Raw genomic sequence first — 17052 nt, forward strand, 5'->3', positions numbered from 1 at the left:
TGGAATTCAGTTTTTAGTCCTGTGATATGCCTAACATTATATTTATTAAATATTTACTTTTTATCTTTCTCCTACTGAATATTGAAAGCCCAAGTTAGTGTCTTTTTAATCTGTTAAGTTTAAAATACTAACTTTATATTGCTCTCATATTAGTGTGATCCAATTTAATGTCATTCAAAGTTCTGCAGGTATAGTTTAGCTACAATTAAAAATATTTCCAAATGTTTTTTAGAGATATTTCCCTTAGAACATTAGTACTTACAAATGTTCAGATTATGCATAAGATAATTAATAAGGTTTATAGTAAGTAGTATTGTGAGTATGTCATGTCTTTAAATTGACCTGGAAATCTGTGTAAGAAACTCTTTATCAGGTGGTCTCTGCAAAGTTTCTAACATTTGTTAAAACTCTAAAACTAAGTTGTAAGATAACTAGGTTTTTAAAAAATTATAGTAATAATAAATTGCTATTGCAGCATATTTCTTTAGGTTCCATGAACCTATTTGGTTAAGTTGTTGAAACATAAACTACTTATAATAAGGTAACATCTGTATTTCTCCAGTAATTGAATCATTGAGTTATTTTCCTTTAGTTTTTACATTCAGTAACTTCTTAAGTTCTTTGTGGATTTTATATTGGATTTATACAGTTTTCTCAGGCAGAAGGTTTCTGATGTCCGTTTTGGAAATACCCATTTATATTTGCTTAGTAGGTTTTCTGATTCTTTAAAGCTAAGCTTCATTTTAAAAGATCATTTCATCTTTGATTCTTAGCCTTATTTGTGGGTATCTCAGGAACATATTGTCTTTGAAAGGAAAAAAAAGGTCTTCTTAACATCTCCATTTTTTTTCTCTTTAAAAATCTAAGCATCTAATGGTTTTATATGATGTGTGAGACACTATGCAGTGTCTTACTTTCAAAGGACATATTCTAGTAAGTGAAAAATTATATAAACATATAACTAAAGTAGAAACACTTTTTAGTAAGTGCTGTAAGAAAGAGTTATCAATGGTGATAGAAGCAAAGAGGGAGAGACATTTATTGAATATTATGTGTAAAAATGATAGTGATTATTGTAATAACAGTTAACATTTTCTTTGTATTTTCCATGAGCTGTGTATGGTGCTAGGAAATATTTCATGTAGTCCTCATAACAATATGAGATTGACAATATTTTTCTCATTTGATAGATAAGGAAGTTGAGAACACAGAGGGTTTGCATAGCGAGTGATGTTGAATCCAGGAATTACTAAATGAATATGATTGGAGGAGAGATGTCTGTTAGTTTGCTATTGTCTGATGGGAGATAGTGAGGGTCTTATCTAAGACTAGGGGCAGTAGGTTGGAGTGGAATTTGAGAGATTAATTGCATATGAAATAATTTTTAATGTATAGGGTAAGGGAGAAAGAGAAGCCAAGGATGTCTCCAAGTTAGCTTCTGGCATATCCTACTGATGAAACTTATGCATGGATAGGTAGTTGTTGCCAGTAACCTAGGAAAATAGGGGAGAGAGAATAAGTTCATGAGGAAGGAGAGAGAGAGCATGAGTTTGTCTTTGAATATGTTGAGTTAGAGGTGCTGTGGACATTTCGATAGAGTGTGTACTGAGAAGGGGAGCTTCTGTTTGTAATAACAGAAATTTATAACTATAATAACAAACCAGAAATTTCATATGAACATTCCAAATTTGAATTTCAGGAGGATACTTGGAAAATTCTACTCATGGAGTCCTGGCTTTGGTGCCGCTTTGCCAGCATCTTATGTGGCCATTCTAATTGAAAGAAAAAGCAGGTAAAATTTTACATATCTACATATTTAATCGAACTGATTTACTGTCCCCCATGTCAACTAGAATTTTCTTTTCTAGTTGCTTATTGTTTACTTTAGTCCTGGTATGAGAAATATTTCCATATATCTTTTTCAGTCTTGCAGATATGTTACGGAAAATTGAACTTTATACTTTTATTATTTATATTTATTAAGCCTAAAAATATAAAGATTAACATAGAGCAATCATACCAATTAATCTTGATTTATTAAAAATTAGAGTTCTTTGATGTGCCTAACTAAGATATGGCATACACAAATTGTAATTTAAAAATCTTCTTCATAATCACAATACCATGATCACACCTAAGAAAATTAACAAGTTATTTTTTTGTTATCATCTAGATTTTTAATTTGATTCAGGGTCATCAAGTGACCTTTGTTAAATCAATTGTAATTTTTAAGGCACCTTATTTAAAAAAGTATTTTCAACCTGAAAAATGTTCTATGTGAAATAATGAGATTTCTATAAAATGCTACAAACTTTTACATAATTGTTCAGTCAGCTAAACAGTTGAGCTAAAGCTTTTGTACAAAATTTTTTTGTCATCTCATGAGTAATTATTGCTGAAAACTGCATTGATTCCATCTTTATCCCAGAGAATCAAGATGGGGTCATGTATTAAGGGGTCATGTATTAATCAAGATGAGGTCATCTTTCAGTTTATGAAAATGTTTAGTGTAATCATCAATCTGCTGGTAAGATCCAATGATAAGATAAATCTTATTAGATAACCAAATGTTTACTTATACCACCAGAAACCATTTTTAATGATTTTTTATACAAACTAGAGGCCTGGTGCTTGAAATTTGTGCACTGGGGGGAGGGAGAGTGGATTCCTCAGCCCAGCCTGCTCCCTCTCATAGTCTGGGAGCTCTCAGGGGATGTCCTACTGACAGCTTAGGCCACTCCTCTGTGGAAGGTGACTGGATGATCAGAGAAAGGCCCCATTACCCCACTGCTATTGCCATTGCCAGCTGCTGCAGCCACCAAGGTGTTTTCATCAACTCCAACTCCAGTCCCTTCACCACGAAAAAAATGACAACTTTCTTTAGGCATTTCAAGATGTTTCTTTCATAGGATATGACATTTATTTCTTTCTTTTTTTAAATCCTCACCTGAGGATATTTTTCCATTGATTTTTAGAGAGTGTGGAAGAAAGAGGGAAAGACCAAGAGAAACATCAATATGAGAGGGAGAGGGACACTTTGATTATTTGCCTCCTGCATGAGCCCTGACCTGGGCCCTGGCCAGGTAGAAGCCTGCAACCTAGGTACATGCCCTTGATCAGAATCGAACTCGAACCCTATGGTTCACAGGCCGAAGCTCCATCCACTGAGCCAAACCAGGTAGGGCAGGATATGACATTTCTCAGCCCCTCCAGCAGTGGACCTTCATTTTTTTTTTCTCTAAGAGGGAGGTGGAAAAATGCTAGATCACCTTCTTGGATTCTTATTACTCAAGTTACCAAGAGCACTGCGAGTGGTGTACCTGGAGCTTAGCCAATGAGCAGTCCGAAAGGTGTTTCCTCTACAGCTCACGTGCAGAGACGGAACTGCTGGTGCACTACGGCTGGAGTAGGCCCCCCTGCCTGCGTCCACTCCGGTGCGGCGACCTGGGCAGGCCCCCTTTCTCTGTCTCCGTCTCTGCTCTGGGCCTCACCTGAGTACACAGCCTACTCTTGACCTCTTGTGACTGTTATGGCATCCTGGCCTAATTTGCATATTACTTCTTTTTACAGATAGATAGATAGATAGAATCTACATTTTTGTGTTTCTCTGTTTGATTATATCATAAGTCTTTTGGATTACTAAAATTTTTTAAAATCAAAGGATTGGTAGATGCTATTACCACATCATAATCAAGTCAGTAGTGCTGGAAACATAGGTTATCCTACTTGAGAGGACAGTTCAGAATATATAGTAATTAAGCGTATGTATTATGGAGCTGTTCAATGTACAGCTTAGCTGGCTCTGCCACCTTTTGTGTGACTTCCATGGCTTATTCCTTACCTGAAAAACGGGTAGTGATAATTTACTCAGATAGTTATTCAGAGGATTAAATAAGTTAATAAGGTAAAAGTGCTTAAAACAGTGCTTGACACACAGTGTTAGGTTAAGTGTTAAGTATCCTTATTGTTTTTTGCTCATGAGTAATGACAGTTATTTTGGTGGTTCTTAATCAATTTAAAAATGAATATTGGTTTTGGAAATATGATCTCAAAATATTTCACTCATACATAGATCTTATTTTTATAATTTTAGTTTAAAGTAATTAAATGTTTCTTTGAAGAACAGCATTTGTTTAAATATAACACCAATTAAAATTGTGCTATTGATATTAAAAGCTATAGCTTCTTTTAAAAACAAAACAAAAACTACTGGACTGGTGTACAGATTCATGCACTGGCCAGCAATCAGGGCTGGTTGGGGCCACTCTACCAGTCCCGAATGGGGACAATTGGGCCGGCTGGCCGAGGGATGGAACCATGGGAGGTTGGCTGGCTGTGGGAAGTTGGCTGTGGGAGCACAATGACCACCAGGGGGCAGCTCCTGCATTTAGTGTCTTCCCCCTGGTGGTCAGTGTTAGTTATAGCTACCGGCCTGTTGTCTGATTGGTCATAACTGTTGGTTAGGCTTTATATATATATTTATATATATATTGATTTCAGAGAAGAAGAGAAAGAGTGGTAGAAACATCAATGATGAGAGAGTCATTGATTGGCTGCCTCCTGCATGCCCCCTTCTAGGGACTGAGCCCAAAACCTGGGCATGTATTCTTACTGGGAATCAAACCATGACCTTGTGGTTTATAGGTTGACACTCAACCACTGAGCCACATTCAATGGGCAAAAACTATAACTTCTTAAAGCATAAGGAGGTTTCTTGGAAGTGATGTGATTACTTGAATTTTGGTTACTAATTTATTTTCTATTATTTTTATTTACTTTTGATAGTGAACTTTATAAAAAAAAAAAGACACTTTTTGGTTTTATTTCATTTAAGTGAGCTACTGTCCTAGTGTTTTGTTTGTAGACACTAAGTATTCACAAAAAGCTTATACACCTGTTTTAAATATTAATTGGAATGGTCTTACTGTTTTAAAAACCTAATAAAAATTTTAAGTCTAGCTTCTCTGTAAGTACTATACCTTTGTTGCTGAAGAAAAATTGATCTTTACCTTATTGTGATTGTTATGCAGTTGAACTCTGTGATATGTGTTGATTTATTTCTGTTTATTAGGTAATGCAATAAATGCCTAGAAATACAATAGTTCTTTAGTTCTTTTCATTGAGGGTTATGGTGCACTAGAGGCCTGATACACCAAATTTGTGCAAGAGTAGGCCTTCCTCCTAAGTACCCTTCAGCAGATGAGTGGATTAAAAAGCTGTGGTACATCTACACAATGGAATACTATATTGAGGTAAAAAAGAGGAAATTCTTACCATTTGTAACAGCAGGGATGGGACTGGAGAGCATTATGCTATGTGAAATAAACCAATCAGAGAAAGATAAATATCACATGATCTCACTCATTTGTGGAATATAATGAACAACATAAACTGATGAATATAAACAGATCCATAGACAGAGAAGCATCCATAGACCATCAAACCTTAGAGGGAAGGTAGGGGATGGTAGGAATAAAGGGGAGCGATCGATCATAGGACTTGCATGTGTGCATATAAGCCTAACCAATGGACATAGACAACAGGGGTGTAAGGGCATGAGTGGAGGTGGGGGTAGGCAATGAGGCAATAAGGACACATATGTAATGCCTTAATCAATAAAGAAAAAAAATATTTTAAAAAATTAAAAAAAAACCATTAGCAGTGAACATGCATTTATCACTGGGAAATAGACACTCTGCCACATTGCTTTTGAAATCATCTGGGCAGCCTTGAATGAACTGATAGCAGTTTCATTAAAGGCCTGTTGGTTTAAACAAAACAAAACAAAACAAAACAAACAAAAGAGTAGGCCTTCCCCCAGCCGCGGGGACTCGCTTCCCTCTGGCATCTGGAACCCTGGCTTCTCTCTGGAACCCTGGCTTCTCTCTGGCACCAGGCTTCCCTCCAGCACCCAGGACCCGGGCTTCCCTCTGGCCACCGGCAGGCACCCAGGACCCAGGCTTCCCTCTGGCCGCTGCAGGCACTCGGGTTTCCCTTGCAGCCCTGGCTTCATCTGGAAGGTCTCCCAGTCAAATTAGCATATTACCCTTTTATTAGTATAGATATGCATGTGTCAACCACAAGTCCTAGTTTGGGGTCTAATTAAAACTTTAAGTTTTAATTTTTTAGTATTATTCAGAACCTAGTGACTTTTTTATAAAGCAGGTTTTAAAAATGTTTTTGGGATTAACCTTAAACATAACAAAACAAGTATTTTTGCTCTGTTTTAAGGAAGTCTGGTCTGTGTTTATCTGGAATTGTGTAAAAGTTAACTTAGACTTTTTTATAGTTTTGAAAAATTATTTCTTACTAATCAAATTTTAAATATTTTAATAAATTAAGCATCAAAATCCTTTAATAGATGATAATTAGTTTGTAAAGGTTGAAGTTATTTATATTTTAAAATTATTATATCTAGTGACTGAAATGAAGCATATTAATATTACTAGAGGCCTGGTGCATGAAATTTGTGCATGGTCTGTATGGGGGGGTGTCACTTAGCCCACCCTGCACCCTCTCCAATCTGGGACCCCTTGAGGGATGTCCTACTGCCCGTTTAGGCCCTATCCTACTGGGCTCACAATCCAGGACTGCTGGCTCCCAACTGTTCGCCTGCCTGCCTTCCTGATTGCCCCTAACAACCTCTGCCTGCCAGATTGATCACCCCCTAACCACTGCCCTGTCAGCCTGATTGATGTCTAACTCCTCCCTTGCCATCCTGTTTGCCCAACCTGCAGACTCTCCAATCTGGGATTCCTCTCACAATCCAGGACTGCTGGCTCCCAACTGCTCCTCTGCCTGCCTTTTTGATTGTTCCTAACTGCTTCTGCCTGCCAGCCTGATCACCTCCTAACCACTCCCCTGCCAGCCTGATTGATGTCTAATTGCTCCCCTACCAGCCTGATTGCTCCCAACTTCCCTCCTCTGCAGGTCTGGCCACCCCTAACTGTTCTCCCCTGCAGACTTGGTTACTCTTAACTGCCCTCCCTTGCAGGCCTGGTGCCTCCCAACTGCGCTCCCCTACTGGCCATTTTGTGGTGGCCATCTTGTGCCAACATGGGGGCAGAATCTTTGACCACATGGGGGCAGCCATATTGTGTGTTGGAGTGATGGTCAATCTGTATATTACTCTTTTATTAGATAGGATACAGTCCTGGTGCATGGGTGGGGGCCAGCTGGTTTGCTCTGAAGAGTGTCCCGGATCAGGGTGGGGGTTCCTTTGGGACATGGAGTGGCCTGGGTGAGGGGCCTATGGTAGTTTGCAGCCAGCCACACACCCGCCCCTCTACCCCCTTCGGTGACCCAAGCGAGGCCCTGGGATCTGGAATTTATTTACCTTCTACAATTGAAATTTTGTAGCCTGGAGCAGAGCCAAGCTCCCTACTCACTCCAGCTGCCACCATCTCTGTTTGGTTTTATGTATCTTCTATAATTGAAACTTTGTAGCCCAAGGGGAGGCCTAGGCTGGCCAGGGCAGGTGGAGAGCTTTGCTTCCTCTGTTGTCAGGGGCAACCCTAGCCTGTTCTTTCCAGCTCCATGGCTGCCGCCATTTTTCTTGGGATTCATCTTCTATCATTAAAACTTTGTATCCTTGAGTGGAGGCCTGGTCAGGCCAGGGTGTGTGGAAAGCTTGACTTCCTCTATTGAAACCCCAGCCTCTCAACTGCTCTCTGTGGCTACAGCCATCTTGGTTGGGGTTAATTTGCATACTTGCTTTGATTGGCTGCTGGGTGTGGCTGTTGGGTGTGGCTTGAGCAAAGTGATGGTTAATTTGCATATTACTCTTTTATTAGGTAGGATAGTTTTTACTTTAGGGAAAAGAAGTTTGTAATTGTACCTTTAAGTCACAAGGAAAATCAATGATATGTTGATGTGGAAATCCAATAGGCAGCTTGAAATGTGAGAAGCATTGCAGTTATAAAAATAAAATTGGGGTGTTTTTTTTCTTATAAGTGGTCATTGAAGCTATGGGAGAAGATCACAGTATAAAAGCCCAGAATACAAGGTATGAGTTTAGAAGTTAGAAAACAATAACATTTAAGGAGTTAGTTGTCAATTGAAACATGTATGCATTCTGTCTCTTTTAAAATAAATATTAGTAATATATATGAAAGAGTGGAAGAAATATTATGTGGGAGGTTAGTATTATTTTCCAATTAGCAGCAATAGTCCTAATTTTTAAATCTCTGGAGCTGTTATTTAATAGTGAAATCATTACTATGAGATTATACATGTTGGACTCAATTGTATAATTTGAGTTTTTAAAAAATATTTAATCAAGTAAGAACATACAATATGGTTATACACACACATATACACATGCACATATGGTGGATATATATACATACATACATACATATATACATACATATATACACATAAATAATATATATCCATCATCTTTTCCAGTCTCCCTCTCTCCCTTTATAGAATTAAGTGTGCTTTGCCAGCTAGTTCTTGACACTCTGTAAGAGGGCAGCTTACTTAAATCTTAATCACATCACCATGGGGTTCTGAGAAAGCTTTGAAGTTGTTTCCAGGGTTTCTTAAAAAATTTGTGCCACAATGAACTGTGATCATAGTAACTCAGCAGGAAGCATTGGTAACATCTAGTTTATCTGTAGGTGGGCTGTTAAGAACTAGTCTTCTCTTTCTTTTTCTAGGAAGTGCTTTGTTTGTGGTTCAGAGAGAAGTTGTTCTGATGGATTTTGTTTCTTGGAATTGCTTTGGAATTTGCTTTGATTTTTAGTACTAGTTTAGGTAAATTAAAACTGCAGGGTGCTCAAGAAATAGACATAGATTAAAATATCAAAAACTGCTTATTTATTCTAAGCTTACTCAAGGGTTAATTGTTAAATTTCACTGTTGCAGTTATGAAATTCCTAAAGTAATTATGACCAAAATGAAATTAAATGTAAATATAAATATAAGTATGAAAGAATTACCATATATTTTGTCCATAAATTTTTGCTATCTTCAAGTTTCATGTCATGCTATATGTCATGCTATCTTCACAGTAAGAAAATTAATTTGGTTTTATAATTAAGAATATTATCTTATTCATGTATAATTCTTTTAGTAAGAGTAGATATCACTACTCTTAAGAGAAGGATTTAACTTTTCTGCTTGTGTGTGACTCTTGGATATTGATGTTACCCTAATTTTTCTTTATATAATTGATTTAAAATAAATACTATTAGAACATCTTTCATTTAGAATTTTTGATAGAAGTTGGTAAGATTGGTAAAGACTAGTTGTAAAAATTTCAATTCATATGTACAAATCATAGAAAAGAAGAGCTAGAAGGCACCTTACAGGTCATCTTATCAGTGATTTTAAAATTCTTTGTAGAGCAGCAGTGGAATTCAGTTGTTCTGCTGAGGTCCATTAGGACCTGCTGAAGAGGGACTTTGGGATGGGCTGGGAGGGAGTTGTGGCTCAGTGGGCATGGCCTTTCAACCAGAGTAGGTCCAGTATGATGTTTACATATTGGTGATATCTGAAAGTATTTTTTTCTTTAAATAGTTTTTATATTTAAAAATGTAAATTAGAAAACTAGTTTTATTGCCTATTTTAGTGATACAGAATATTGGAGAATTAAAGTTAACTGAAACCCTGATTTCCTAACTTCATTTCAACGTGTTCATGTAAATCAAACTATCTCTATGTGGCTTTAGTAATAATAAAAATCTTATTAAGCCCTTTTATTGTAAATAATGAACTATCAGACTGGATCTGACATCAAGAGGATTTCATTGACAATGTTATTATTAAGACCTGGACAATTGGTACTTATTTTTTAAAAAGTTTTTTTTTTCTTTTCTTTGAATACTAAAAATGTTTATAATTGAAACTCAGGTACGTTTCAGAGTTTGCTATTTGAACTCTGCCCTTAAACTCTTAAAACACCTATTTCCTACAGAATAGGATATGTTTCATTAATGGTCTCATGTATGATAAGTTAGATAAAATAACTAAAGGCATAAAATTGTCCCTATTTTTTAGTTTTTAGCTGAATTCTTATTAAGTAAACTTGGTAAATATGCATTTTTTTTTGTAGAGTATTTTGAAGTTTTGTTTGCCCTTTGGCATTAGAAAGTTTACTTAGTGCCTGACTTCTCACTTAACAGTGGAGGTAGAACCAAGGTGACTTTGTATGATTTGTAATCATATCTAATGAGCTATTGTATTTTGGGTGAAACAAATAGAAGATCTGATTTTTTGAATAAATTTGCATTAAGTTAGAATTGTTTTGGCTTTGACTTTTTGTCAAGATGAATTCTAAATTATTAAATTTAGAATTCTCTAGTATACTGTAAAACAGCGATTTACAACTTGTTTTCATTTTGTGGTATACATCAGTGTTTTTCAACCTTTTTTGGGCAAAGGCACACTTGTTTCATGAAAAAAATCACGAGGCACACCACCATTAGAAAATGTTTAAAAATTTAACTCTGTGCCTATATTGACTATATATAAAGTAATTCTCTTGAATAGGAATCAAATAAACACAAAGAAAGTATTTTATAATTACTTTATTATGAAATATTAAGTAAACAAAATAGTGAAAAATAAAATTCTTGTCTTGTCTGCACCTACGGCACACCAGGCAACATCAGCGGTTGAAAAACACTGGTATACATAAACTAATTACTAAAATTCTGCAGCATACCAAAACATATTTTTCATCAATCTGACAAAAAAAAAAAGGTATAATTTTGGTTCATTCACATCAGATGACTATTGTTGTGTTGGCTGTTGTTATTATTTTTATTTAACAGTCTAAGGGAAACCAAGTCAATGCCCCTTACTAAATAGTTAGGTATTGCATTAAAAATTCTTGTGACACACCAGTTGAAAATTGATGATATAGACTAATAGCAAGTTGTAGTGTTCTTCCTATTAATAATAAGACAATAATTATTTTAAAAATTAAGATATAATTGACCTATAGCCATTGTATTAGTTTCAGGTCTACAATATAATGATTTGATATTGTTATATACTGTGATGTGCTCTCCACAATAAGCTTACTTAATTACTAGGCAATTGAAATTTAAAAAAATTTAAATTAATAAACATTAAACAGAATGACTTGTAGAATCTATTTAGATCTGACTATTGGGGTATTGAAAAATTAGTTCAGCATAATCTACCCCTTTTTCTCAACTCCTGATAATTATTTTGATATATTTTTCAAAAATGATAAAGTGATCATTAAGTCAAATTAATTCTTAATCTCTTTTTAAAATTATTTTCAGGAGAGGGCTGCTCACAATTTATATGGCCAACTTGGTAAGTAATTTTTTTTGTTTTTTGTTTTGAGGGTTTACCATGCGTTTTTAAATCTTTTTAAATATAAGTTCCATTAAAAAATAAAAATAAGGGAAAGCTGCTAAAATTTGAGAATATTTTTTGTCTCTATTTTTGAAGGATATATATAAACGTTTAAGAGAGGCTTGATGCCGGCTGGTTTATTCCTGTCACATATGACTGGATTTCACCTATTTCAGGGGGAAAGTGATTCACAGGCCTGTGTCCTTTATGACATTTTTAAAAAGCATAGACACTCATCTTTGATAGGATCTATATCTATATCTGTGTATCTCTATACATCTTTATTTAAATTTCATATTATGTTTCTGTTGCCATTTATTATGGGAAAAATGGTGTAAGGTGAGCTCTTATGAAGTACATTCTTCTTGCACATCAACACAGCATTGGTTCTATCTTCAAACACTCAGCATATTTTATATAATAAAAGCTTAGTATGCTAAGTGTCCAGTCGTCCATTCAACCAAAGTGTAATGTACTAATGATATGCTAAGGTCACTCAACTTCTTGCTGTGGCATGTACTGACCACCAGGGGTCAGAAAGTCAACTGTTTGACTAGTTGCTATGACGTGCACTGACTATGAGGGGGCAGACAGTCAACCAGTTGACATGACGTGCACTGACCACCAGGAGGCAGATGCTCTGACCGGTAGGTTAGTTTGCTGCTGTGGTCCAGCCAATCAGGACTGATCAAGACAGGCCTGGCATGCCTTGGAGCCTTCCTGTGGTCCCTTTCCAGCTGGCCAACCTCCCATGTCCCTCCCTGGCTCCGATCATGCATCGGTGGGGGTCCCTTGGCCTGGCCTGTGTCCTCTTGCAATCTAGGACTCCTCAGTGGATGTTGGAGAGTGGTTTCAGTGCCATCCCACAGGCCAGGTTAAGGGACTCCACAGGTGCATGAATTTGTGCACCGAGCCTCTAGTAGGGGTGTCGAACTCAATCAGAGAAGGGGCCAAAATCTAAAATCCAGCCTAAATCGCGGACTGAATGGTTTACTGAACAGTCATAAACTGTCATTGTGATGGAAACGCAGCGGAGTGCAGTGATGACAGCGCGGTGCGGGCCACATTGCAAGGCCTGGCGGGACGGATTTGGCCCGCGGGCCTTGTGTTTGACACATGTGCAGTGTAATAAAATAATTAGCTAGGCTTCTAAATTTCTGAGTTTACAGAAGTGAAATTAATGTTAACTAGTCTGGTATTCTTTATGGAAAATATGTAATTAAAATGATGTAATTTTCACTGTCAACTTCAGATTTAAATAAGTATATTAAAATCTTTTACAGTTGTTTAGAATTAAAAGGCAACATTGGAAAATTTAGCTAAAAGATAAATATTTATTTACTTGATAAGTTCTTGAATTCTGTAACAAGAAAATATAATTCAGAATTATATTTACCAATTCATTTTAGTTATAGATTATGTAATTTTTGCTCTGAATTTACATGTGTCAGTTACTGTGTTCATATGCTCATAGGCAACAAAGAGACAGTCCTTGCACTTATGGTGTTGGCTGTCCAATGGAGAAGTCACAATCTATAATAATAAAAGTGTAACATGCTAATTAAACTGGACGTCCCTTCGGATGACCTTTCAGACGAAGCCGAGGCTGCAAGGGAAGCCCAGGTCCCGGGTGCCTGAGTGAAGCCGGTGCTGGTGGCCAGGGGAAGGCAGGCCTACTCTTGCATGAATTTCATGCATCGGGCTTCAAGTAGAAATAATAATATTTGAAAAGGACTGAAATACAAATAATAAGGTGCTGTGGGAAACGTATTAGTAGCAGCAAGTCACTCTGGGTGCTGCTTTCCTTTCTTATTAAAAAACAGCAACACTTAAAAAATATTATGTTTGCATACTAGAATGGATTTGATTTTAATGTGTTTTTGTTTTTTATTTTTTTTTTGTTTAGCCATGCACATGCTTTTCTGTACTACCACATGGTAGATACTTTAGTACCCAAATGCTGCATATATTTATCACTTATCTTTAAAGTCTAAGTAAACTTTCACAAACTTTTTTTTTTTTTTTACCTGGTTTAGGTTGTAAATTCCTGAAGGGAAGATCTTTGACTTTGATATAATCATTATTGGAAAGTGCCCTTAAAATGTTGTATTTTTTTTAAGATTAAACTTTTTATATTGAAACTAGAGGCCCAGTGCATGAAATTTGTACACGGGAGGGGGGTCCCCCTCAATCCAGCCTGCTCCCTCTCCAAACCAGGATCCCTTAGGGGATGTCCAACTGCCTAAACTGGTAGTCAGGTATCCCTCTTACATCCTGGACCACTGGCTCCTAATTGTTTACCTGCCTGCCTGCCTGGTTGCTCCTAGCTGGCTCCCTGCCGGCCTGCTCACCCCTAATTGCCCCCTGCTGCCAGCCAGGTCGCCCCAGTTGCCCCCTTCCTAACTGCCCTCCTAACTGCCTGGTTTCTCCTAACTGCCCTCCTTGCTGTCCTGGTCACCCCTTACTGTCCCCCTGTCGGCCTGGTCACCCCAACTGCCCCCCTCTGCTGGCCTGGTTGCCCCTAACTGCCCCCCTTCCCCCGCCAGCCTGGTTGCCTCTCACTGCCCCCCCACCCCACCAGCTAATTGCCCCCAACTGCACCTCCCAGCCGACCTGATCGCCTTCAACTCTCCCCTCTGCTGGCCTGGTCACCCCAAACTGCCTCCCTTCCTGACCTGGTTACTCTCAACTCCCTCCCTCTGCTGGCCTGCTCACCCCTAACTGCTCCCCCTGCTGTCCTAGTCGTCCCCGACTGCCCCACCACTGCAGGCCTGGTCACCTCAACTGCCTCCCCTTGCTGGCCTGGTTGCCCCATGCAGCCTGCTTGTTCGGTCATTTGGTTGTCCCTTACCCCCCTGCTGGCCTGGTTGTAGGCAGCCATCTTGTGAGGGAATAAGGGTTAATTTGCACATTACCTCTTTATTATATAGGATAATCCTAGATTTATCTGTGGTTTAAGAAATAATAGATTTGTAGTCTTTACCTATTTCCTTTAGTAGTGCTATCTTATAGTAGCTTTAGAATCAGGATATTTCCAGATATTTATTGTAGCCAAGAGAGAGAATAGTTGTTTCACTGCAAGGATCCCCCTGCTGCTCTTGGGTAACTACATCCAATTTCCCCTTATTCTTACCACTCTCCTCCCAGTTAACCTCTGACAACCTCTCATATATTCTTTACTCCCATAATTCTGTAATACCTATAGTCATTTTAGGAGTGGTATATAAGTAGAATCATATAGTAGAGACTATTTGTGATTAGCTGTTTAATTTAGCATAATTTCCTGCCGATTCATTCAAGTTGCACATACCACTAGTTCATTCCTCTGTATTGCTGACTAGTGTTCAATGGTGTGGCTATATTAATTTATCCATTCACCTATTGGAGGATAGCTGGCTTGTTTCCGTTTTTTTGGCTATCCTAAACAATAAAAGCCTAATATACAAATTGACTGAATGGTGGAATGACTGGTGGAATGACCAGTAGCTATGACACACACTGACCACTAGGTGGCAGATGCTCAACACAGGAGCTGCCCCCATCCTGCAGGCCCCAGGCCAACCAAGGCAGGTGCCAGCTGGGGGCCCCTTAATTACCCCACCAGTTGCCCTACAGATCATCCCTGTTAGCCAGCCAGGTCTAGGAACCCTACCTGTGCACGAATTTTGTGCACCGGGCCTCTAGTTACAAATAAAGCTGCAATAAATATTCTGGTGCAGCTTTTTGTGTGAGTGTGAGTTTTTATTTTTCTAGGCTAATTGCCCATGAGTGTGATTGCCAGGTCCTATGGTAGTTGCTGTTTGTTTTTTACAGAAATTTTTAACTGTTTTCCAGAGTGACTATACCATGTTGTTGTGATAGTTTCCAGTTTAGAATAACCTTTGAATATCTAGTTCTTTCTAAATGAAAAACTTTTTTTGGGGAGGGGCATTTGTCTGTTAACTAGATTTGTACTCTCTGTCCAGATTAATAAAATTCAGTATTAGAAAAGTTTTTCAGAAAATGGAAAATATGAATTGGTCTTATTTTTTGTCAATCAGTTATAAAGAGTCTGTCATTAAAAAATTTAATGTGACTAAAGGCTTTACATATAGATTTTGACTATGTCTAAAGGAAAGTGAATCTAATCTGCACATGATATATTCTGGATACTAATGAAATCCAATAAGCTTCATCTTCCCCTTATCTAAAGAGCCTTTTATTTATACTGATATTATGTAACTGTTACTATAGTAACAGGGTGATGGTTTCAGAATAAGTAAGAATTTAAGTATTTTTAGAGGTACTGAATTAAGCTTTAAGAATTAACTTTGCTTTATAACTTTATATTGCTTATTAGACTAAGTTGAAATTGTTGAGTTAAAACATCAACAATAAAATTCCTAAATGTTGGGAGGTTTTATTTAAACAAATTTTTTAATTGTATTTAGGTATGCGTTTCTGATTTGGAAAGTACAGAAAAGCATAAAGAAGAAAGTAAAAGTTTATAATTTTACTGTGTAGTAATTTACCAATATTTTAGTGTTTGTTTTTTCTTATTTCATTCCTTTTTCTCCAGTGTATCTCATAAATGCACAGACAAAGATGTATACTCACATTATACACTATATGCCTATTTTTAAAATTGGGGGCATATTGTTTTGTGACATTTTTTGTTACTGTGCCAAGACAGTTATTATTTTTTTAATTGTATTGTTTTATTTTTATTTAATTTATTGGAGTGACATTGGCCAATAAAACCATACAGGTTTCAAGTGTACAATTCCATAGCACATCACCGCTGTTGCTCATGATGATAATTTTTGGAGGGTTGTCTCCTACCTTTTCACTTCTTGACCATGTCTTCATTATGAGTTGATTCTATACATACACACATACACAGCCCCACTCAAAATGTTGGGAACAGTGAAATAGTAACTATTTGGTTAGAAATAATATAATTTTGTTAGATTTGGCTGTGACAGTTATTTATTCTTCAATTACACTGCTATGCCTTTGAATAATATGCAGAACTGACTCCATATTATCTTTATCATCTTTGTCTTTATTTTTATCAGTGAACATTTATTTATTAAGTACAAAGCACTTTGGTAGGTGTTGGGCACAAATATAAGCCATTAATTTGTCCTTAAATTTTAATTTAGTTGAGGGAACAATGTATAACTAGATGTGAATTTAAAATGAATAAATAATTAATTGTCCAGGATAGCATATTCATGTCAAATATTTTGTTAACAGTTACATTTCTTAGAACTTAAAGAAAGAGAGTTAGTTTTTGGCTGGGGCAATCAGAGAAGGTTTTATGATTTACTTGGGATTTGAACCTTGAAGAAAGGAGAGGACTTGGAGGGAAGCTCCATCTTAGAGATGTGTCATTGGTGACTACAGCACAAAATTCTTGCCTTTCCAAGGATTGCCAAGTTGGGCCAGGGTTTAGGAAAAACTGCAAACAAAGGATAAGAGCATCTATTGTGTTAGATACTGTAGGTGAAACAGGAATTATAAAAATAATAGTCATTGCTTCTGAGGACCTTAAATATTACTGGGGGAGAGAACTATGTAAATCAATGGCAGGTAAAACACCTCTCTGCTTTTATTTATTTTTTTTTTTTTAGTGTTGGTAGTTATCTCAAAGTAGAAAACAGTACATTGTTTATACTATGTAATTATGAATATGAATTTTGCTAGTTATGTTTGTGTTAGTGTTGTGGGGTC

The 17052-nt window shown here is 36.9% G+C and overlaps 1 protein-coding gene across 2 annotated transcripts in view; it reads left to right on the forward strand.

Annotated features, from left to right (window-relative positions):
* The window catches only part of TMEM135 (transmembrane protein 135), a 192861-nt gene that overhangs the window by 17915 nt on the left and 157894 nt on the right, over positions 1-17052 (forward strand). For both annotated transcript variants that reach the window (XM_036426250.2, XM_036426249.2), the window contains exons 3-4: positions 1700-1792; positions 11262-11295. In XM_036426250.2, the coding sequence (XP_036282143.1) occupies positions 1700-1792; positions 11262-11295 (127 nt within the window). The remainder of the gene's footprint in view (positions 1-1699; positions 1793-11261; positions 11296-17052) is intronic.

The sequence above is a fragment of the Pipistrellus kuhlii genome, unplaced genomic scaffold, assembly GCF_014108245.1.
Source record: "Pipistrellus kuhlii isolate mPipKuh1 unplaced genomic scaffold, mPipKuh1.p scaffold_m20_p_9, whole genome shotgun sequence".
Taxonomy (NCBI): Eukaryota; Metazoa; Chordata; class Mammalia; order Chiroptera; family Vespertilionidae; genus Pipistrellus; species Pipistrellus kuhlii.